This window comes from Salmo trutta, chromosome 31 (genome assembly GCF_901001165.1).
Source record: "Salmo trutta chromosome 31, fSalTru1.1, whole genome shotgun sequence".
NCBI lineage: Eukaryota > Metazoa > Chordata > Actinopteri > Salmoniformes > Salmonidae > Salmo > Salmo trutta.
In genome coordinates, this window is record NC_042987.1 from 42683806 (window position 1) to 42709268 (window position 25463).

General features: G+C 37.8%; 1 protein-coding gene across 1 annotated transcript in view; it reads right to left on the reverse strand.

Annotated features, from left to right (window-relative positions):
* ak5 (adenylate kinase 5) overlaps positions 1–24498 on the reverse strand; it is a gene marked incomplete at its 5' end in the record, with an annotated part of 128084 nt that extends 103586 nt beyond the window's left edge. Inside the window, 3 exon segments of the mRNA XM_029726628.1 lie at positions 5070–5183; positions 11413–11585; positions 24331–24498. Of these exon segments, the coding sequence (XP_029582488.1) occupies positions 5070–5183; positions 11413–11585; positions 24331–24498 (455 nt within the window).
* Between the last annotated feature and the right edge of the window lie 965 nt (positions 24499–25463).

The window sequence follows — 25463 nt, forward strand, 5'->3', positions numbered from 1 at the left end:
AAGTGTTTTGTGGGGGTTTTTTCCAGGGAAAATGGGGGTTTCATTGTCTCTCTTTGAAATGTTTCCTATGGGGCTATAATCTTGGGGAGAGTGAGTGAGATTAAGGCCATAAACTACCAAATTAAATAAGGCCTGGCAATTTTTTGTTTGTTTTAACCTCAAGGTTTGCAAATACCCACACACAACACTTTTGTTATGACTATTTGTTGGTGTTTTTTAAAATACTATGTTTGTTTTGTGTGTTCTATTTCCTTTGGGTTTAGTGAGTTTTCCTTTTGTCTTAGTATCTTAAAGAGGCACACACATGGAATTTTCAGAAGTTTTTATTTTCTGAGTTTTAATTAAAACACATGAATTCTTTTGATAAAGGTATGAAATGTTTGACTGTTTTTCATTAATTTGTCTAATATAGTAAGAAACACTTCTTTAAAAGGGTTTGTAGGACCTATGACCTCTGTCATGACTTTCCAGTGTGGCTTGATCACCCTCATTGGGAAGCCATTTTGTTAATGAATTCATGGTCATTTGTAATACTGATTTAAAGGTAATATGGGTACAATTATTTTTCTTTATGGAGTTCTTAAGAGTAGTGATTTTAATTTGATTTTGTTCTTTGAAATGTTGTTTTATTTTTTGACCATTAGTGGGGTTTTTTTTACACATTACTCACATGGGGAGTTATGTGTCAAACTAGGGGAGGGAACAGTCCTCTGAGGTTTTGGATTGAAGTTTACATACCTTGAGTGATGTGTAGGAGTGTATGGAGTGATATGTGAAGGAGTATATTGTTGTGTCGTTTGTTCTGTTCCCGATGGGTTATAGGTCTAACTTCCTGATCCTGTGGCTCTGCGATGAAGTTGACAGTGTGATGGGGGAGTATAAGCCAATTTGAAAGAATAGTTTAAATAGAATGTGATGTTATTCTCTTTGACATATGCTTAGACATTTGTATTAAGAATAATTGGTAAAAGTAATAATTTATCATATAGTTAATGAACTGAACCAAACTGTTGTTCTGATCTGTCCTCTCTTGAGGTTATCATGAAAGGTGACGTCAGTCGGTGTCTTAATGCATAGAAGAGATAATTGGACCGAACAGTGTGTGTACCTCAAACCCCCCTCTAATTGGCTGAAGAAGAGTAACAAAGGCGTTGAATACGGCCCTGTCCGCACCACTTCTACCGAGAGAAATGGCCGAGCCAGAAACCGGTGTACAGCATCCGATCTAAGCTATAAACTGTTTTTCTATCATGTTTCTCTCAGGAGTGTGAGAGGAGTCCACGTGGAGTGAGCATGGGGAGAAATCTGTTCTAAACTTCTCTTATGTTGCTGGTATACTGGTTGATGAATGGACAAGACATAATGGGTGGTAAAGGTGAAGGCGGCTCAGGTGAGACATTGAAATTGGGACATTATCATGGGACATTATCATGGCCATCCACTTTGAACTGTAAAACTATCTGAAGAAGATGAAAATGACACCAGAAGAATCAGTGCCTGAAGGAAGGAGTTGATCAACTATGCAAAAAATTGTCAAATCAGGTTGATTGTAGAGGTCTACAGACTACATACAATTATAGTAATTTAGATTAAGAATGCATTGAGATACTGATCTGTATTATAATCGTGATAAACAAAATTTAATAGTAGAATTATGGGTTAATTATACTGGATGTTAATATAAATGTACATTCTGCCAATGTTGATGTGTGTTAAATTGAGGCTTTTTTGACTTTGAGTGATAGGACCAATTTGATTCACTGAGCAATGTCATTCTACATTTTGGTTGGATAATTAATTGGGTTTTTGATTATGATTTGGAAACGGAATGATTTTTAAAACTGAAGGATTGATTTGAGTTTAGTATGTTAATAACTATGAGTGAAGCAATTCATATATTAGGGATTGATTGTTTTGATTGTTGTTATGAACTTAAGATGTTGACACTATTCTCAGCATGCCATGGTGAATGGAGAGGGTGAACTCTGATCCGGAGAGTGAAACTGAACCTAATCTATTTGATCTGTAGGCATTGCCTTATAAATAGTGGAATCATGATGCTTGTCTTGGGTCATGTTCATTAGGCACCAATGGAATACATTTTACTTTAGCTAGGAGTCATTACCTGGATTTGTCTAACAAAATATGCTCATTTTAGTTTCTGGGATGGAAATAGTTATTCCCACCATGCTGATCCATTGGAGTGTGATAGATAACTAAATATTATTTTATTAAACTCCATTGTTGCATGCACTGCATTATGCATTAAATATGTGCTTTTCACTGTCTATGAAAATATAACTTTGAATTTTATAAACTGTATGAATTTTTTGTTTTTCTTCATGGGTTCGTGCAGGTGACTGTGTATCATAACCTTCCCAGACAAATTGCTAGAGTGCTTAGAAAATGAGTTGGAGGTTGAAATGGGATACGTTTCCTGGGAGGAGGCTGAGCCATTGCAATAGCAGCCGGTGACATGCAGGAACACATGCAATGAGTTATTGCTTTTGTGTTTCTTGGTTTATGAAGAATGTATGTATTTTCTATGTTCTTAAATCCTGTAATTTTCTTTTAAATTGAGAGGATTCTCAAAATGGGGGATTATGGTGGAAAAAAATGCAAGATTATGTTATAATACTTTTATTGCATCAAATGGTTGTGTTATGCAACAGAATAGAGTACTCTGAGAGATAACACTGACAGAGGAGATTTATGATGTCTTTTGGGTGATAAAACCTAATGAGCATTCCAGAGCATGAGTTAATGTTTCTGTTCTATACCGTACCAGGGAGAGATGGTTCCAGTTTGGAGTCGGAGGGCCAGACACTGGTCTCTATACAATGAAAACTGTTGACACAGCAGATACTGTCTGCTATGTATTATAGGTATCTTTCAAACAGATCTTAACCTTGTGACCCATTCCATACATCTGTTGTTCGTCATGTAGGTTGAAAGGGGTGTATCTTGGCTATAAAATACCTTTGTACTTTTGTCTCAGTTCTCTCAACGAATCATTTGACCGTGAATCGTCGACCAGCCATCATTATCGTAGAGCACTCAATCGATTCACTTCATATGTGTGCGTTGTATTGACCTGCTTCCTTAATAATAAGTTATTTAAAGATTTAGTTTATGTATAACTCTGACTTGTGTGATAAGTTTGTCTCTCCTCATTTGATAGTAAAGAAATGAACCACCACACCTAACCTTAAGCTCTACCCTTAATCTAACCCTAACCCTCTAACCCTAACCTTAAGCCTTACCCTTAATCTAACCCTAACCCTCTAACCCTAACCTAAAGCCTTACCCTTATTCTAACCCTAACCTAAAACCCTACCCTTATTCTAACCCTAACCTAAAGCCTTACCCTTATTCTAACCCTAACCTAAAACCCTACCCTTATTCTAACCCTAACCTAAAACCCTACCCTTATTCTAACCCTAACCTAAAGCCTTACCCTTATTCTAACCCTAACCTAAAACCCTACCCTTAATCTAACCCTAACCCTCTAACCCTAACCCTCTAACCCTAACCCTAACCCTAACCCTAACCCTCTAACCCTAACCCTCAGCCTACCCGTATTCTAACCCTAACCTTAAGCCTTACCCTTATTCTAACCCTAACCTTAAGCCTTACCCTTATTCTAACCCTAACCTTAAGCCTTATTCTAACCCTAACCCTAACCCTTATTCTAACCCTAACCTTTATTCTAACCCTAACCTTAAGCCTTATTCTAACCCTAACCCTAACCCTTATTCTAACCCTAACCTTAACCCTTATTCTAACCCTAACCCTAACCCTTATTCTAACCCTAACCTTAAGCCTTATTCTAACCCTAACCCTAACCCTTATTCTAACCCTAACCTTAAGCCTTATTCTAACCCTAACCCTAACCTTTATTCTAACCCTAACCTTAAGCCTTATTCTAACCCTAACCCTAACCCCTATTCTAACCCTAACCTTAAGCCTTATTCTAACCCTAACCCTAACCCTTATTCTAACCCTAACCCTAACCCTTATTCTAACCCTAGTCCTAACCTAAAGTCTGTCGCGTCAAAACATTGTGCGCACATATTATGACGACATTTTGGTGTTCAGCAGGTTTTTGTTGTTATTGCCCGTTTTAAATGTATTTTTATTTTACCCTTTATTTTACCAGGTAAGTTGACTGAGAACACATTCTCATTTACAGCAACGACCTGGAGAACAGAGGACCTACACACAACATGTTCAGGCAGTTCGAAGTTCAGTAGTCTACTCCCCTTCGTCAATGATTGGTCAACAGTACTACTAATTAATTTTGACCTTTTTTGCAGAGAAGGTCTTAGTGTGCAATTTAGATGTAAAATTGCACACTAAGACCTTCTCTGCAAAAAAGGTCAAAATTAATTACAGATTTATTCAGACTATTTTGAGAAATTTTGAGGCTGTTGTTGTTGTTGCTACGGCATCTCATGAGGGACAAAACAGTAATATTTCCGTTACAGGAGTCCTGCTAGGAGCAAACCGAACCTAGGCTTAAGCAAGCATTTGCTTATCAACAGATACTTTGTTGATAGTATGACTATCAGTAGATGCTCTATATGGGATTATCTAGATAGTGTGAACTAAAGTGTCTGTGTGGGAAGACGTGGCCATGTTCAACCAACCACACCCGTCAGATATAGCTATATATTACAGTGGTATAGTAGTATACAATAATATAGCAATATAGCTATATATTACAGTGGTATAGTAGTATACAGTAGTATAGCAATATAGCTATATATTACAGTGGTATAGTAGTATACAGTAGTATAGCAATATAGCTATATATTACAGTGGTATAGTAGTATACAGTAGTATAGCAATATAGCTATATATTACAGTGGTATAGTAGTATACAGTAGTATAGCAATATAGCTATATATTACAGTGGTATAGTAGTATACAGTAGTATAGCAATATAGCTATATATTACAGTGGTATAGTAGTATACAGTAATATAGCAATATAGCTATATATTACAGTGGTATAGTAGTATACAGTAGTATACAGTAGTATAGCAATACCACAGGTCTATTTCTCACCTGGTCCTCAAAAGAAAGCGCCTGTCCCACATCACGAGGGAACCCATCAATCACGATCCCATTAGCGTCTGGAATCTTCATGATCTTCTGTTTAATCTCAGTGATGGTGGTCTCCTGTAAGGAAATAAGAGCTAGTTTCAAAATAGAAATGAACAACCTACAGGGGAAAAAAACACTGTAGCACAGTGTTGATGCTGATGCTGAGACTAACAGCCTGGTATTCCACTGCCCTGTGTGTTGATGCTGAGACTAACAGCCTGGTATTCCACTGCCCTGTGTGTTGATGCTGAGACTAACAGCCTGGTATTCCACTGCCCTGTGTGTTGATGCTGAATGTGAGACTAACAGCCTGGTATTCCACTGCCCTGTGTGTTGATGCAGAGACTAACAGCCTGGTATTCCACTGCCCTGTGTGTTGATGCAGAGACTAACAGCCTGGTATTCCACTGCCCTGTGTGTTGATGCAGAGACTAACAGCCTGGTATTCCACTGCCCTGTGTGTTGATGCAGAGACTAACAGCCTGGTATTCCACTGCCCTGTGTGTTGATGCTGAATGTGAGACTAACAGCCTGGTATTCCACTGCCCTGTGTGTTGATGCTGAATGTGAGACTAACAGCCTGGTATTCCACTGCCCTGTGTGTTGATGCTGATGCAGAGACTAACAGCCTGGTATTCCACTGCCCTGTGTGTTGATGTTGATGCAGAGACTAACAGCCTGGTATTCCACTGCCCTGTGTGTTGATGCAGAGACTAACAGCCTGGTATTCCACTGCCCTGTGTGTTGATGCAGAGACTAACAGCCTGGTATTCCACTGCCCTGTGTGTTGATGCAGAGACTAACAGCCTGGTATTCCACTGCCCTGCTGATGCAGAGACTAACAGCTTGTTTTAGCATCACTAGTTCTCCCATGGCTAGAGGGGGTACAATGTTACTGCACAGTTTGCTCAAATCAACAGGGGAAAATACATGATTTAGTGGAAATACAGGACATGAGTAACAATCTAATCTAAAAATAACCACAGCAAGTGGTGCGAATGCACCAAGTCTGGAAACCAAAAGGATCCTGAACAGCTTCTGTCCCCCCAAAGCCATAAGACTGATGAATAGTTAGTTAAATAGTTAACCTGTATATATCTAGTTATAATAGTTAGATATATACAGGTTAACTATTTAACTAACTATTATAACTAGATATATACAGGTTAACTATTTAACTAACTATTATAACTAGATATATACAGGTTAACTATTTAACTAACTATTATAACTAGATATATACAGGTTAACTATTTAACTATCTCAATTACCTCGTACCCCTGCCCAGCGACTTGGTCCTGGTAACCCGTGTGTATATAGCCAAGTTCTAGTTTATTCATTGTGTATTTATTATTCTATTATTGTCCACGTTGTGAAGGCCCCCCCCCCCGTTAGTCAGCATTTCACTGTTAGTCTATACCTGTTGTTTATGAAGCACGTGATGAATTAAAATATGATTTGGCAAATGCACACACACACACACACACACACACACACACACACACACACACACACACACACACAGTCCACCAGCCTTAATCAGTTGCATGGACAGAACAGGTCGTGGTTCTATCAGCTAAGTGAGGACGAGGAGATGGGATGTTTGTTGTTCATAAAGGCACAGTGGGCCACACAGGACCCAGCCTCTGCGTCCCAAATAGCACCCTATACAGTGCACTACTATGGACCAGGGTCCATAGGGGTAGTGAACAAAGTAGTGCGCTATATAGGGAATAGGGTGCCTTTTTCAAGCAGCTGACAGCTGAGTCATGGCTGGCAGACAACCAGGACGTTGGTAATGAGATGCGAGAAGAGAACAATCCCTCCCACACCCACCCATCTAGCCCATCAAGATAATGTATTTCTTTAATATTTATTCATTAATTGTTATTTACAATGACGGCCTACCGGGAAACAGTGGGTTAACTGCCTTGTTCTGGGGCAGATTGACAGATTTATACCTTGTCAGCTCAGGGTTTCGATCCAGCAACTGGCCCAACGCTCTAACCACTAGGCTACCTGCCGCCCGTCACGATAATGTTAGCCCATCAAGATAATGTTAGCCCGTCGCGATAATGTTAGCCCGTCGCGATAATGTTAGCCCGTCGCGATAATGTTAGCCCGTCAAGATAATGTTAGCCTGTCGCGATAATGTTAGCCCCTCAAGATAATGTTAGCCCGTCGCGATAATGTTAGACCCTCTAGATAATGTTAGCCTGTCACGATAATGTTAGCCCCTCGAGATAATGTTAGCCCGTCAAGATAATGTTAGCCTGTCGCGATAATGTTAGACCCTCTAGATAATGTTCGCCTGTCACGATAATGTTAGCCCCTCAAGATAATGTTAGCCCCTCAAGATAATGTTAGCCCCTCGAGATAATGTTAGCCCGTCGAGATAATGTTAGCCCGTCGAGATAATGTTAGCCCGTCGAGATAATGTTAGCCCGTCGAGATAATGTTAGCCCGTCGAGATAACGTTAGCCCGTCGAGATAACGTTAGCCCGTCGCGATAACGTTAGCCCGTCACGATAACGTTAGCCCGTCGCGATAACGTTAGCCCGTCACGATAACGTTAGCCCGTCGCGATAACGTTAGCCCGTCGCGATAACGTTAGCCCGTCGCGATAATGTTAGCCCCTCAAGATAATGTTAGCCCATCAAGATAATGTTAGCCCATCAAGATAATGTTAGCCCGTCGCGATAATGTTAGCTCATGGCGAAAATGTTAGCCCATCAAGATAATGTTAGCCCATCAAGATAATGTTAGCTCATCGAGCTAAAGGCAGGTCCCAAGGCAGGTCTTAGAAGTGACTCATCCAACCTGCATGGTTCATTGAACTCCACTACACTTCACCCTTCTTTGACCTCATCGTCATCTTCATCATCTTCCTCATCCTCTTCCCAATCCTCATCCTCTCTGTAGCAACCCCAGCTGCAGATACAGCTCATATGTATTGCACTATATAAAGACCAGGGGACTGGTTATATATTATACAGGGACTAGGGGACTGGACACATTATACAGGGACTGGACACACTATACAGGGACTAGGGGACTGGACACAATATACAGGGACTAGGGGACTGGACACAATATACAGGGACTGGGGGACTGGACACAATATACAGGGACTAGGGGACTGGACACAATATACAGCGACTAGGAGACTGGACACAATATACAGGGACTAGGGGACTGGACACACTATACAGGGACTAGGGGACTGGACACAATATACAGGGACTAGGGGACTGGACACAATATACAGCGACAAGGAGACTGGACACAATATACAGGGACTAGGGGACTGGACACACTATACAGGGACTGGACACAATATACAGGGACTAGGGGACTGGACACATTATACAGGGACTAGGGGACTGGACACACTATACAGGGACTAGGGGACTGGACACACTATAAAGGGACTGGACACATTATACAGGGACTAGGGGACTGGACACATTATACAGGGACTAGGGGACTGGACACAATATACAGGGACTGGACACAATATACAGGGACTAGGGGACTGGACACATTATACAGGGACGAGGGGACTGGACACAATATACAGGGACGAGGGGACTGGACACACACTATACAGGGACGAGGGGACTGGACACACTATACAGGGACTAGGGGACTGGACACATTATACAGGGACTAGGGGACTGGACACAATATACAGGGACTAGGGGACTGGACACATTATACAGGGACTGGACACAATATACAGGGACTAGGGGACTGGACACAATATACAGGGACTAGGGGACTGGACACAATATACAGGGACTAGGGGACTGGACACACTATACAGGGACTAGGGGACTGGACACATTATACAGGGACTGGACACAATATACAGGGACTAGGGGACTGGACACATTATACAGGGACTAGGGGACTGGACACAATATACAGGGACTAGGGGACTGGACACAATATACAGGGACTAGGGGACTGGACACACTATACAGGGACTAGGAGACTGGACACATTATACAGGGACTAGGGGACTGGACACAATATACAGGGACTAGGGGACTGGTTATATATTATACAGGGACTAGGGGACTGGACACAATATACAGGGACTAGGGGACTGGACACAATATACAGGGACTAGGGGACTGGACACAATATACAGGGACTAGGGGACTGGACACATTATACAGGGACTAGGGGACTGGACACAATATACAGGGACTAGGGGACTGGACACACTATACAGGGACTAGGGGACTGGACACAATATACAGGGACTAGGGGACTGGACACATTATACAGGGACTAGGGGACTGGACACAATATACAGGGACTAGGGGACTGGACACATTATACAGGGACTAGGGGACTGGACACACTATACAGGGACTAGGAGACTGGACACATTATACAGGGACTAGGGGACTGGACAATATACAGGGACTAGGGGACTGGACACAATATACAGGGACTAGGGGACTGGACACAATATACAGGGACTGGACACAATATACTGGGACTAGGGGACTGGACACAATATACAGGGACTAGGGGACTGGACACACTATACAGGGACTAGGGGACTGGACACATACAGGGACTGGACACAATATACTGGGACTAGGGGACTGGACACAATATACAGGGACTAGGGGACTGGACACAATATACAGGGACTAGGGGACTGGTTATATATTATACAGGGACTAGGGGACTGGACACAACATACAGGGACTAGGGGACTGGACACATTATACAGGGACTGGACACACTATACAGGGACTAGGGGACTGGACACAATATACAGGGACTAGGGGACTGGACACAATATACAGGGACTGGACACATTATACAGGGACTAGGGGACTGGACACACTATACAGGGACTAGGGGACTGGACACATTATACAGGGACTGGACACATTATACAGGGACTAGGGGACTGGACACACTATACAGGGACTAGGGGACTGGACACAATATACTGGGACTAGGGGACTGGACACAATATACTGGGACTAGGGGACTGGTTATATATTATACAGGGACTAGGGGACTGGACACAACATACAGGGACTAGGGGACTGGACACATTATACAGGGACTGGACACACTATACAGGGACTAGGGGACTGGACACAATATACAGGGACTAGGGGACTGGACACACTATACAGGGACTAGGGGACTGGACACAATATACAGGGACTGGACACACTATACAGGGACTAGGGGACTGGACACAATATACAGGGACTAGGGGACTGGTTATATATTATACAGGGACTAGGGGACTGGACACAATATACAGGGACTAGGGGACTGGACACACTATACAGGGACTAGGGGACTGGACACATTATACAGGGACTGGACACAATATACAGGGACTAGGGGACTGGACACAATATACAGGGACTAGGGGACTGGACACACTATACAGGGACTAGGGGACTGGACACATTATACAGGGACTGGACACAATATACAGGGACTAGGGGACTGGACACATTATACAGGGACTGGACACAATATACAGGGACTAGGGGACTGGACACAATATACAGGGACTAGGGGACTGGACACACTATACAGGGACTAGGGGACTGGACACAATATACAGGGACTAGGGGACTGGACACAATATACAGGGACTAGGGGACTGGACACACTATACAGGGACTAGGGGACTGGACACAATATACAGGGACTAGGGGACTGGACACAATATACAGGGACTAGGGGACTGGACACACTATACAGGGACTAGGGGACTGGACACAATATACAGGGACTAGGGGACTGGACACAATATACAGGGACTAGGGGACTGGACACACTATACAGGGACTAGGGGACTGGACACACTATACAGGGACTGGACACAATATACAGGGACTAGGGGACTGGTTATATATTATACAGGGACTAGGGGACTGGACACAATATACAGGGACTAGGGGACTGGACACATTATACAGGGACTGGACACATTATACAGGGACTATGGGACTGGACACAATATACAGGGACTAGGGGACTGGACACAATATACAGGGACTAGGGGACTGGACACAATATACAGGGACTAGGGGACTGGACACAATATACAGGGACTAGGGGACTGGACACAATATACAGGGACTAGGGGACTGGACACAATATACAGGGACTAGGGGACTGGACACAATATACAGGGACTAGGATGTAGGTACTAGGGTGCCATTTCATAGTTGTCCATCCAACTCCCTGTGGGTGATTAAAGTAGTGGACTAAATAAGGATTAGGGAATACGGTGAGACTAGCATACCTGAGGTGCCAGCTCCCCATTGGTGATGATCTTGGCGATGAGACTCCACTTCCTGTTGCTGGTGGCGTTGTGAATCATCTTCTTCCTGAGCAGCTCTCCTACAGAGACATACTGAAACCCATAGCACTCTGCTATCTTCAGACTCTGGGTCCCTTTACCACTGCCTGGCCCTCCTGGAGAGAGAGAGAGAGAGAGAGACATACTGAAACCCATAGCACTCTGCTATCTTCAGACTCTGGGTCCCTTTACCACTGCCTGGCCCTCCTGGAGAGAGAGAGAGAGAGAGAGACATACTGAAACCCATAGCACTCTGCTATCTTCAGACTCTGGGTCCCTTTACCACTGCCTGGCCCTCCTGGAGAGAGAGAGAGAGAGACATACTGAAACCCATAGCACTCTGCTATCTTCAGACTCTGGGTCCCCTTACCACTGCCTGGCAGGTGTAGTGATGGGAGGGTGAGGGGTGGGTGTAGGTGTAGTGATGTGAGGGTGAGGGGTGGGTGTAGGTGTAGTGATGGAAGGGTGAGTGGTGGGTGGGTGTAGGTGTAGTGATGGGAGGGTGAGGGTGAGGGGTGGGTGTAGTGATGGAAGGGTGAGTGGTGGGTAGGTGTAGGTGTAGTGATGTGAGGGTGAGGGTGAGGGGTGGGTGTAGGTGTAGTGATGTGAGGGTGAGGGGTGGGTGTAGGTGTAGTGATGTGAGGGTGAGGGGTGGGTGTAGGTGTAGTGATGGAAGGGTGAGGGTGAGTGGTGGGTGTAGTGATGGAAGGGTGGGTTGTGACTGTCTTTCAATTCCATTTTATCTTTTCATTTTAAGAGCTTTATTGCCAGGGGAAACATATGTTAACTTTGCCAAAGCAAGTGAAGTAGATAATAAACACACGTGAAATAAACAATAAAAATGAACTATAACCCTTAACACTCACAGAAGATTCAAAAGAATAAAGACATTTCAAATGTAATATTATGTATATATATACACATTGTCGTAACGATGTGCAAACAGTTAAAGTACAAAAGGGATCGTGGAGTTGCAATGATCATGAGAACGGTGAGGAATCAGCCCAGAACTACACGGGAGGACCTTGTCAATGATCTCAAGGCAGCTGGGACCATAGTCACCAAGAAAACAATTGGTAACACACTACGCCGTGAAGGACTGAAATCCTGCAGCGCCCACAAGGTCCCTCTGCTCAAGAAGCACATATACATGCCCGTCTGAAGTTTGCCAATGAACATCTGAATGATTCAGAGGACAACTGGGTGAAAGTGTTGTGGTCAGATGAGACCAAAATGGAGCTCTTTGGCATCAACTCAACTCGCCGTGTTTGGAGGAGGAGGAATGCTGCCTATGACCCCAAGAACACCATCCCCACCGTCAAACATGGAGGTGGAAACATTATGCTTTGGGGGTGTTTTTCTGTTAAGGGGACAGGACAACTTCACCGCATCAAAGGGATGATGGACGGGGCCATGTACTGTCAAATCTTGGGTGAGAACCTCCATCCCTCAGCCAGGGCATTGAAAATGGGTTGTGGATGGGTATTCCAGCATGACAATGACCCAAAACACACAGCCAAGGCAACAAAGGAGTGGCTCAAGAAGAAGCACATTAAGGTCCTGGAGTGGCCTAGCCAGTCTACAGACCTTAATCCCATAGACAATCTGTGGAGGGAGCTGAAGGTTTGAATTGCCAAACGTCAGCCTCGAAACCTTAATGACTTAGAGAAGATCTGCAAAGAGGAGTGAGACAAAATCCCTCCTGAGATGTGTGCAAACCTGGTGGCCAACTACAAGAAACGTCTGACCTCTGTGATTGCCAACAAGGGTTTTGCCACCAAGTACTAAGTCATGTTTTGCAGAGGGGTCAAATACTTATTTCCCTCATTAAAATGCAAATCATTTAAAAAGAATTTTGACATGCGTTTTTCTGGATTTTTTTGTTGTTATTCTGTCTCTCACTGTTCAAATAAACCTACCATTAAAATGATTGACTGATCATTTCTTTGTCAGTGGGCAAACGTACAAAATCAGCAGGGGATCAAATACTTTTTTCCCCTCACTGTATTTGCCGAAATTGTTGCAACCCTTATTACTAGCATGTTCAACCTCTCTTTCGTGTCGTCTGAGATTCCCAAAGATTGGAAAGCAGCTGCGGTCATCCCCCTCTTCAAAGGGGGGGAAACTCTTGACCCAAACTGCTACAGACCTATATCCATCCTGCCCTGCCTTTCTAAAGTCCTCAAAAGCCAAGTGAAAAAACAGATTTCCGACCATTTCGAATCCCACCGTGCCTTCTCCGCTATGCAATCTGGTTTCAGAGCTGGTCAGGGTGCACCTCAGCCACGCTCAAGGTCCTAAACGATATCTTAACCACCATCGATAAGAAACAATACTGTGAAACAATTCATTGACCTGGCCAAAGCTTTCGACTCTGTCAATCACCACACCCTCAACGGCAGACTCAACAGCCTTGGTTTCTTAAATGATTGCCTCGCCTGGTTCACCAACTACTTCTCTGATAGAGTTCAGTGTGTCAAATCGGAGGGCCTGTTGTCCGGACCTCTGGCAGTCTCTATGGGGGTGCCACAGGGTTCAATTCTTGGGCCGACTCTCTTCTCTGTATACATCAATAATGTCACTCTTGCTGCTGGTGATTCCCTGATCCACCTCTACGCAGACGACACCATTCTGTATACTTCTGGCCCTTCTTTGGACACTGTGTTAACAACCCTCCAGACGAGCTTCAATGCCATACAACTCTCCTTCTGTGGCGAATATGAGCGGGGGCCAGCCAACGAGAGCGTACAGGTCGTAGGACGGGCAGGCAGGTGCAGGCAGCAATCGGTTGAAGAGCATGCATTTAGTTTTACTTGTATTTAAGAGCAGTTGGAGGCCACGGAAGGAGAGTTGAAGCTCATCTGGAGGTTTGTTAACATTTGTCACTACTCTGGACTGTTCTGACTTAGAATATGTTGACAACTACAAATACCCTAGGTGTCTGGTTAGACTGTAAACTCTCCTTCCAGACTCGCATTAAACATCTCCAATCCAAAGTTAAATCTAGAATTGGCTTCCTATTTCGCAACAAAGCATCCTTCACTCATGCTGCCAAACGTACCCTCGTAAAACTGACTATCCTACCAATCCTCGACTTCGGCGATGTCATTTACAAAATAGCCTCCAACACTACTCAACAAGCTGGATGCAGTCTATCACAGTGCCATCCGTTTTGTCACCAAAGCTCCATATACTACCCACCACTGCGACCTGTACGCTCTCGTTGACTGGCCTTCGCTTCATAATCGTCGCCAAACACATTGGCTCCAGGTCATGTACAAGACCCTGCTAGGTAAAGTCTCCCCTTATCTCAGCTCACTGGTCACCATAGCAGCACCCACCCGTAGCACGCGCTCCTGCAGGTATATCTCACTGGTCATCCCCAAAGCCAATTCCTACTTTGTCCGCCTCTCCTTCCATTTCTCTGCTGCCAATGACTGGAACGAACTACAAAAATCTCTGAAACTGGAAACACTTATCTCCCTCACTAGCTTTAAGCACCAGCTGTCAGGGCAGCTCACAGATTACTGCACCTGTACATAGCCCATCTATAAACAGCCCAAACAACTACCTCTTCCCCTACTGTATTTATTTATTTATTTATTTATTTTGCTCCTTTGCACCCCAGTATTTTTACTTTGCACATTCATCTACTGCAAATCTACCATTCCAGTGTTTTACTTGCTATATTGTATTTACTTTGCCACCATGGCCTTTTTTGCCTTTTCCTCCCTTATCTCACCTCATTTGCTCACATTGTATATAGACTTATTTTTCTACTGTATTATTGACTGTATGTTTGTTTTACTCCATGTGTAACTCTGTGTTGTTGTATGTGTCGAACTGCTTTGCTTTATCTTGGCCAGGTCGCAGTTGTAAATGAGAAGTTGTTCTCAACCTGCCTACCTGGTTAAATAAAGGAGAAATACATTTTAAAAAATAAGAACAATTTCTCTCTCCCTATCGCGTTCTCTTTCACCCGCCCTCGCTCTCTCTCTCTCTTTCTATCTCTGTCTCTCCCCCTCTCTCTTTCACCCTCTCCCTCCTCTCTCCCCCCCTCTCCTCACCCTCCTCTCTCTCCCCCCCTCTCTCCCTCTCCCTCCTCTCCTCTCTCCCTCCCTCCCTCCCTCTCCCTCACCCTCTCCCCCTCTCCCTCCTCTCTCCCCCCCTCTCTCCCTCTCCTCCTCCCCCCTCCCTCCCTCCCTCTCCTCCTCCCCCCTCCCTCCCTCCCTCTCCCTCCCCCCCTCTCCCTCGTCTCTCTCTCCCCCTCTCTCTTTCACCCTCTCTCCCCCCTCTCCTCTCTATCCTCTCCCTCCTCTCTCCCTCCTCTCCCTCCCTCCCTCTCCCCCTCTCCCTCACCCCCTCTCCCTCCCTCCTCTCACCCTCTCCCCCTCTCCCTCCCTCTCTCCCTCTCTCCATTCTCCCACACAGCCAGAGGTGGGTTACAACAGAACATAGAGAAATAGGATTTACTTATTTTGGTGCCATTCAGAAAGCTGCCAGAGCCCATGGCCTAGGGCATTATGAACTGTTAGCAGTAATCTATAGTGAGCTCCAACAGCATTGGGACTGTGACCATCGTTGTTGTTTTGGCTCTGTACTCCAGCACTTTTGGATTTGAAATGACACAATAACTATGAGGTTAAAGTGCAGATTGTCAGCTTCAGTTTGAATGTATTCAGTTGTACAACTGACTAGGTATTCCTCGTTCCTCCTTTTTTCCTTTCTATTCTCATCTATAATAACAGTGACTCCAAAATGACACAATACATTATCTACCATTCATTTCTATTGGGCACGAAATAATCAGAAACACAACCAAAAATAACAAATGCATCCAACAATTGTGTAGAGTCACAGGCTTGATGTAGTCATTGCAAGCTAGGAATACTAAACTTTAGACTACTTTAATACACATTCATTTAGTTAATTTGTCCTCTAAAATGGGGGTGACTTGGAACAAAAAGTGCTGTGATTTATAAACGGTTCACCCGATATGGAAGAACATACACAGACAGTCTCCACTCATAGTCATTATGTCATTCAAATCCAAAGCGCTGGACTACAGAGCCAAAACAACAACAACGTGTGTCGCTGTCCCAATGCTGTTGGAGCTCACTGTATGTACCGACTTTAATCTATTTCTACTGTAAACCCCTCTCCTTTCCCTCAGGGCCACAAGGTCCTCTAACCCTCCAACCAGGGACTGATTCAGACCAGGACACCAGGTGAAGGGGACTCCCTAGCCAATGGCCAATCAATCAATCAACCAACCTATCTATCAATCACTATATTACTATATAATCTATCTGTTGTAGACTATATTACTATATAATCTGTTGTAGACTATATTACTATATAATCTATCTGTTGTAGACTATATTACTATATAATCTATCTGTTGTAGACTATATTACTATATAATCTATCTGTTGTAGACTATATTACTATATAATCTATCTGTTGTAGACTATATTACTATATAATCTTTCTGTTGTAGACTATATTACTATATAATCTATCTGTTGTAGACTATATTACTATATAATCTATCTGTTGTAGACTATATTACTATATAATCTATCTGTTATAGACTATATTACTATATAATCTGTTGTAGACTATATTACTATATAATCTGTTATAGATTATATTACTATATAATCTGTTATAGATTATATTACTATATAATCTGTTATAGATTATATTACTATATAATCTGTTATAGACTATATTACTATATAATCTATCTGTTATAGACTATATTACCATATAATCTGTTGTAGACTATATTACTATATAATCTATTATCTGTTGTAGACTATATTACTATATAATCTATCTGTTATAGACTATATTACTATATAATCTATCTGTTATAGACTATATTACTATATAATCTGTTGTAGACTATATTACTATATAATCTATTATCTGTTGTAGACTATATTACTATATAATCTATGTGTTGTAGACTATATTACTATATAATCTATCTGTTGTAGATTATATTACTATATAATCTATCTGTTGTAGATTATATTACTATATTATCTATCTGTTGTAGACTATATTACTATATAATCTATCTGTTGTAGACTATATTACTATATAATCTATCTGTTGTAGACTATATTACTATATAATCTATCTGTTATAGACTATATTACCATATAATCTGTTGTAGACTATATTACTATATAATCTATTATCTGTTGTAGACTATATTACTATATAATCTATCTGTTATAGACTATATTACTATATAATCTATCTGTTATAGACTATATTACTATATAATCTATCTGTTATAGACTATATTACTATATAATCTATCTGTTATAGACTATATTACTATATAATCTATCTGTTATAGACTATATTACTATATAATCTATCTGTTATAGACTATATTACTATATAATCTCTGTTATAGACTATATTACTATATAATCTATTATCTGTTGTAGACTATATTACTATATAATCTATCTGTTGTAGACTATATTACTATATAATCTATCTGTTGTAGACTATATTACTATATAATCTATCTGTTGTAGACTATATTACTATATAATCTATCTGTTGTAGACTATATTACTATATAATCTGTTGTAGACTATATTACTATATCATCTGTGTAGACTATATTACTATATAATCTGTGTAGACTATATTACTATATAATCTGTGTAGACTATATTACTATATAATCTCTGTTATAGACTATATTACTATATAATCTCTGTTATAGACTATATTACTATATAATCTATTATCTGTTATAGACTATATTACTATATAATCTATCTGTTGTAGACTATATTACTATATAATCTATCTGTTGTAGACTATATTACTATATAATCTGTTGTAGACTATATTACTATATAATCTATCTGTTGTAGACTATATTACTATATAATCTATCTGTTGTAGACTATATTACTATATAATCTTTCTGTTGTAGACTATATTACTATATAATCTATCTGTTATAGACTATATTACTATATAATTTGTTGTAGATTATATTACTATATAATCTGTTATAGATTATATTACTATATAATCTGTTATAGATTATATTACTATATAATCTGTTATAGACTATAATACTATATAATCTCTGTTATAGACTATATTACCATATAATCTGTTGTAGACTATATTACTATATAATCTATTATCTGTTGTAGACTATATTACTATATAATCTATCTGTTATAGACTATATAACTATATAATCTGTTGTAGACTATATTACTATATAATCTCTGTTATAGACTATATTACTATATAATCTGTTGTAGACTATATTACTATATAATCTATTATCTGTTGTAGACTATATTACTATATAATCTATCTGTTATAGACTATATTACTATATAATCTATCTGTTATAGACTATATTACTATATAATCTATCTGTTATAGACTATATTACTATATAATCTATCTGTTATAGACTATATTACTATATAATCTCTGTTATAGACTATATTACTATATAATCTATTATCTGTTGTAGACTATATTACTATATAATCTATCTGTTGTAGACTATATTACTATATAATCTATCTGTTGTAGACTATATTACTATATAATCTATCTGTTGTAGACTATATTACTATATAATCTATCTGTTGTAGACTATATTACTATATAATCTGTTGTAGACTATATTACTATATCATCTGTGTAGACTATATTACTATATAATCTGTGTAGACTATATTACTATATAATCTGTGTAGACTATATTACTATATAATCTCTGTTATAGACTATATTACTATATAATCTCTGTTATAGACTATATTACTATATAATCTATTATCTGTTATAGACTATATTACTATATAATCTATCTGTTGTAGACTATATTACTATATAATCTATCTGTTGTAGACTATATTACTATATAATCTGTTGTAGACTATATTACTATATAATCTATCTGTTGTAGACTATATTACTATATAATCTATCTGTTATAGACTATATTACTATATAATCTGTTATAGATTATATTACTATATAATCTGTTATAGATTATATTACTATATAATCTGTTATAGACTATAATACTATATAATCTCTGTTATAGACTATATTACCATATAATCTGTTGTAGACTATATTACTATATAATTTATTATCTGTTGTAGACTATATTACTATATAATCTATCTGTTATAGACTATATAACTATATAATCTGTTGTAGACTATATTACTATATAATCTCTGTTATAGACTATATTACTATATAATCTATCTGTTGTAGACTATATTACTATATAATCTATCTGTTGTAGACTATATTACTATATAATCTATCTGTTGTAGACTATATTACTATATAATCTGTTGTAGACTATATTACTATATAATCTATCTGTTATAGACTATATTACTATATAATCTGTTGTAGACTATATTACTATATAATCTGTTATAGATTATATTACTATATAATCTGTTATAGATTATATTACTATATAATCTGTTATAGATTATATTACTATATAATCTGTTATAGACTATATTACTATATAATCTATCTGTTATAGACTATATTACCATATAATCTGTTGTAGACTATATTACTATATAATCTATTATCTGTTGTAGACTATATTACTATATAATCTATCTGTTATAGACTATATTACTATATAATCTATCTGTTATAGACTATATTACTATATAATCTGTTGTAGACTATATTACTATATAATCTATTATCTGTTGTAGACTATATTACTATATAATCTATGTGTTGTAGACTATATTACTATATAATCTATCTGTTGTAGATTATATTACTATATAATCTATCTGTTGTAGATTATATTACTATATAATCTATCTGTTGTAGACTATATTACTATATAATCTATCTGTTGTAGACTATATTACTATATAATCTATCTGTTGTAGACTATATTACTATATAATCTATCTGTTATAGACTATATTACCATATAATCTGTTGTAGACTATATTACTATATAATCTATTATCTGTTGTAGACTATATTACTATATAATCTATCTGTTATAGACTATATTACTATATAATCTATCTGTTATAGACTATATTACTATATAATCTATCTGTTATAGACTATATTACTAAATAATCTATCTGTTATAGACTATATTACTATATAATCTATCTGTTATAGACTATATTACTATATAATCTATCTGTTATAGACTATATTACTATATAATCTCTGTTATAGACTATATTACTATATAATCTATTATCTGTTGTAGACTATATTACTATATAATCTATCTGTTGTAGACTATATTACTATATAATCTATCTGTTGTAGACTATATTACTATATAATCTATCTGTTGTAGACTATATTACTATATAATCTATCTGTTGTAGACTATATTACTATATAATCTGTTGTAGACTATATTACTATATCATCTGTGTAGACTATATTACTATATAATCTGTGTAGACTATATTACTATATAATCTGTGTAGACTATATTACTATATAATTTCTGTTATAGACTATATTACTATATAATCTCTGTTATAGACTATATTACTATATAATCTATTATCTGTTATAGACTATATTACTATATAATCTATCTGTTGTAGACTATATTACTATATAATCTATCTGTTGTAGACTATATTACTATATAATCTGTTGTAGACTATATTACTATATAATCTTTCTGTTGTAGACTATATTACTATATAATCTATCTGTTATAGACTATATTACTATATAATTTGTTGTAGATTATATTACTATATAATCTGTTATAGATTATATTACTATATAATCTGTTATAGATTATATTACTATATAATCTGTTATAGACTATATTACCATATAATCTGTTGTAGACTATATTACTATATAATCTATTATCTGTTGTAGACTATATTACTATATAATCTATCTGTTATAGACTATATAACTATATAATCTGTTGTAGACTATATTACTATATAATCTCTGTTATAGACTATATTACTATATAATCTATCTGTTGTAGACTATATTACTATATAATCTATCTGTTGTAGACTATATTACTATATAATCTATCTGTTGTAGACTATATTACTATATAATCTGTTGTAGACTATATTACTATATAATCTATCTGTTGTAGACTATATTACTATATAATCTATCTGTTGTAGACTATATTACTATATAATCTATCTGTTGTAGACTATATTACTATATAATCTATCTGTTCTAGACTATATTACTATATAATCTGTGTAGACTATATTACTATATAATCTGTGTAGACTATATTACTATATAATCTCTGTTATAGACTATATTACTATATAATCTCTGTTATAGACTATATTACTATATAATCTCTGTTATAGACTATATTACTATATAATCTATTATCTGTTATAGACTATATTACTATATAATCTATCTGTTGTAGACTATATTATCTATCTGTTGTAGACTATATTACTATATAATCTATCTGTTGTAGACTATATTACTATATAATCTATCTGTTGTAGACTATATTACTATATAATCTATCTGTTGTAGACTATATTACTATATAATCTGTTGTAGACTATATTACTATATAATCTATCTGTTGTAGACTATATTACTATATAATCTATCTGTTGTAGACTATATTACTATATAATCTTTCTGTTGTAGACTATATTACTATATAATCTATCTGTTATAGACTATATTACTATATAATCTGTTATAGATTATATTACTATATAATCTGTTATAGATTATATTACTATATAATCTGTTATAGACTATAATACTATATAATCTCTGTTATAGACTATATTACCATATAATCTGTTGTAGACTATATTACTATATAATTTATTATCTGTTGTAGACTATATTACTATATAATCTATCTGTTATAGACTATATAACTATATAATCTGTTGTAGACTATATTACTATATAATCTCTGTTATAGACTATATTACTATATAATCTATCTGTTGTAGACTATATTACTATATAATCTATCTGTTGTAGACTATATTACTATATAATCTATCTGTTGTAGACTATATTACTATATAATCTATCTGTTGTAGACTATATTACTATATAATCTGTTGTAGACTATATTACTATATAATCTATCTGTTGTAGACTATATTACTATATAATCTATCTGTTGTAGACTATATTACTATATAATCTATCTGTTGTAGACTATATTACTATATAATCTATCTGTTGTAGACTATATTACTATATAATCTATCTGTTCTAGACTATATTACTATATAATCTGTGTAGACTATATTACTATATAATCTGTGTAGACTATATTACTATATAATCTCTGTTATAGACTATATTACTATATAATCTCTGTTATAGACTATATTACTATATAATCTCTGTTATAGACTATATTACTATATAATCTATTATCTGTTATAGACTATATTACTATATAATCTATCTGTTGTAGACTATATTATCTATCTGTTGTAGACTATATTACTATATAATCTATCTGTTGTAGACTATATTACTATATAATCTATCTGTTGTAGACTATATTACTATATAATCTGTTGTAGATTATATTACTATTTAATCTGTTGTAGACTATATTACTATATAATCTATCTGTTGTAGACTATATTACTATATAATCTATCTGTTGTAGACTATATTACTATATAATCTATCTGTTGTAGACTATATTACTATATAATCTATCTGTTGTAGACTATATTACTATATAATCTATCTGTTGTAGACTATATTACTATATAATCTATCTGTTGTAGACTATATTACTATATAATCTATCTGTTGTAGACTATATTACTATATAATCTATCTGTTGTAGACTATATTACTATATAATCTATTTGTTGTAGACTATATTACTATATAATCTGTGTAGACTATATTACTATATAATCTCTGTTATAGACTATATTACTATATAATCTCTGTTATAGACTATATTACTATATAATCTCTGTTGTAGACTATATTACTATATAATCTATCTGTTGTAGACTATATTACTATATAATCTATCTGTTGTAGACTATATTACTATATAATCTATCTGTTGTAGACTATATTACTATATAATCTATCTGTTGTAGACTATATTACTATATAATCTGTTGTAGACTATATTACTATATAATCTGTTGTAGACTATATTACTATATAATCTGTGTAGACTATATTACTATATAATCTGTGTAGACTATATTACTATATAATCTGTGTAGACTATATTACTATATAATCTATCTGTTGTAGACTATATTACTATATAATCTGTTGTAGACTATATTACTATATAATCTGTTGTAGACTATATTACTATATAATCTAACATCTCTCTTATATGTTAATTTCCCAAATGGCGCCCTGTTCTCTTAATGAGACATGCAGTACATATGCAAGTTAATGATGTGTGATGAGTAAAAAGGATAGGTGTGATAGGCATCTAGCAGCGCGAATGGAACGTCCAGTCCTTTTGTTACCTGCCGGCCTTATCTTCTTAATAAGGAAGAGAAACCATCGATAGAACTCACCATGGAAACCAATATAATCTTTGATAGCCATGGAATTTGCCTCCAGTTTTTTTTCTCTCCCCCTCTTGTTCAGATGGCAAAGGGAAGGAACAGCCCACTCACAGTCAGAAATGCCCACGTCCTGGCACGCACACGTATACTGTAGGCAACAGGCTTGCACACTCACCAACCCACGCACCAGATTGAAGATGACAATACCCCAAAGGTTAAAGGTTAAAGGTCAGGGTTATAGGTTAAATACAAGGGTCAGGTTGTTTACCGATGATGAGGATGACTTTGGGTCGTGGTCTAGAGGGATCGAACACCTCGTACTCCTCAATGAGCTCAGCGGTCTCCGACAGGTCTGAATCACTCTCGATGGAGAACTGGCTGATGGGAGGGAGACGGTCGTAGCGCCGGTATGGGAAGTTGGGACTGTCTGGGAGCACTGAGGGGAGAAAACGTTACACAGGTAAGCAGGCAGGCAAGCACACACACACACACACACGCACACATACACACACACATAGACACTAACACACAAACACACAGACACACTAACACACACAAACACACACACACACACAGACAGACACGCACACACGCACACACACACACACACAGACACACAGACAGACACACACACTAACACAGACACACACACACAGACACACACACACAGACAGACACACACACACAGACACACACACACAGACAGACACACACACACAGACAGACACACACACACAGACAGACACACACACACAGACACACACACACACACAGACACACACACACACACAGACACACACACACACAGACAGACACACACACAGACACACACACAGACAGACACACACACACAGACACACACACACAGACACACACACAGACACACACACAGACACACACACACACACACACACAGACACACACACACACACACACACACACACACACACACACAAACACCCAGAAGTTGTTATTCAACAAGAGCTTGTTTCTTACATGTTTCTATCACCACTTTGATCCACATCAGTTCATTGACTAATGAATTAACTAACACAACGCTGAATTAGTCATATACTATAAGATACAGCCCAAAGAGGGACAGACACTGATCTGGCTCTGGCTTTATGAACCCTGACAGACCAACAAGCACTCTAACATCAGGCCAATGTTGGAAAGGGGGGGGGGAAAGCAAAGCACAGAAACTCTCTGTCTCTGTTTCTACAATAGATAGTCATCTTAATGAAACAAACACAGACCCTAAAAGCAAATCAATGTATTTATGTATTGTGCAAACCAGCGTCACATACAATCAAGGAATCATCCTTGATATCGACCCCTTCATTCAGAACGTGCAACCAGCATCGCAATCATTCAAATTGAAAATCAAATCAAAAACATTTT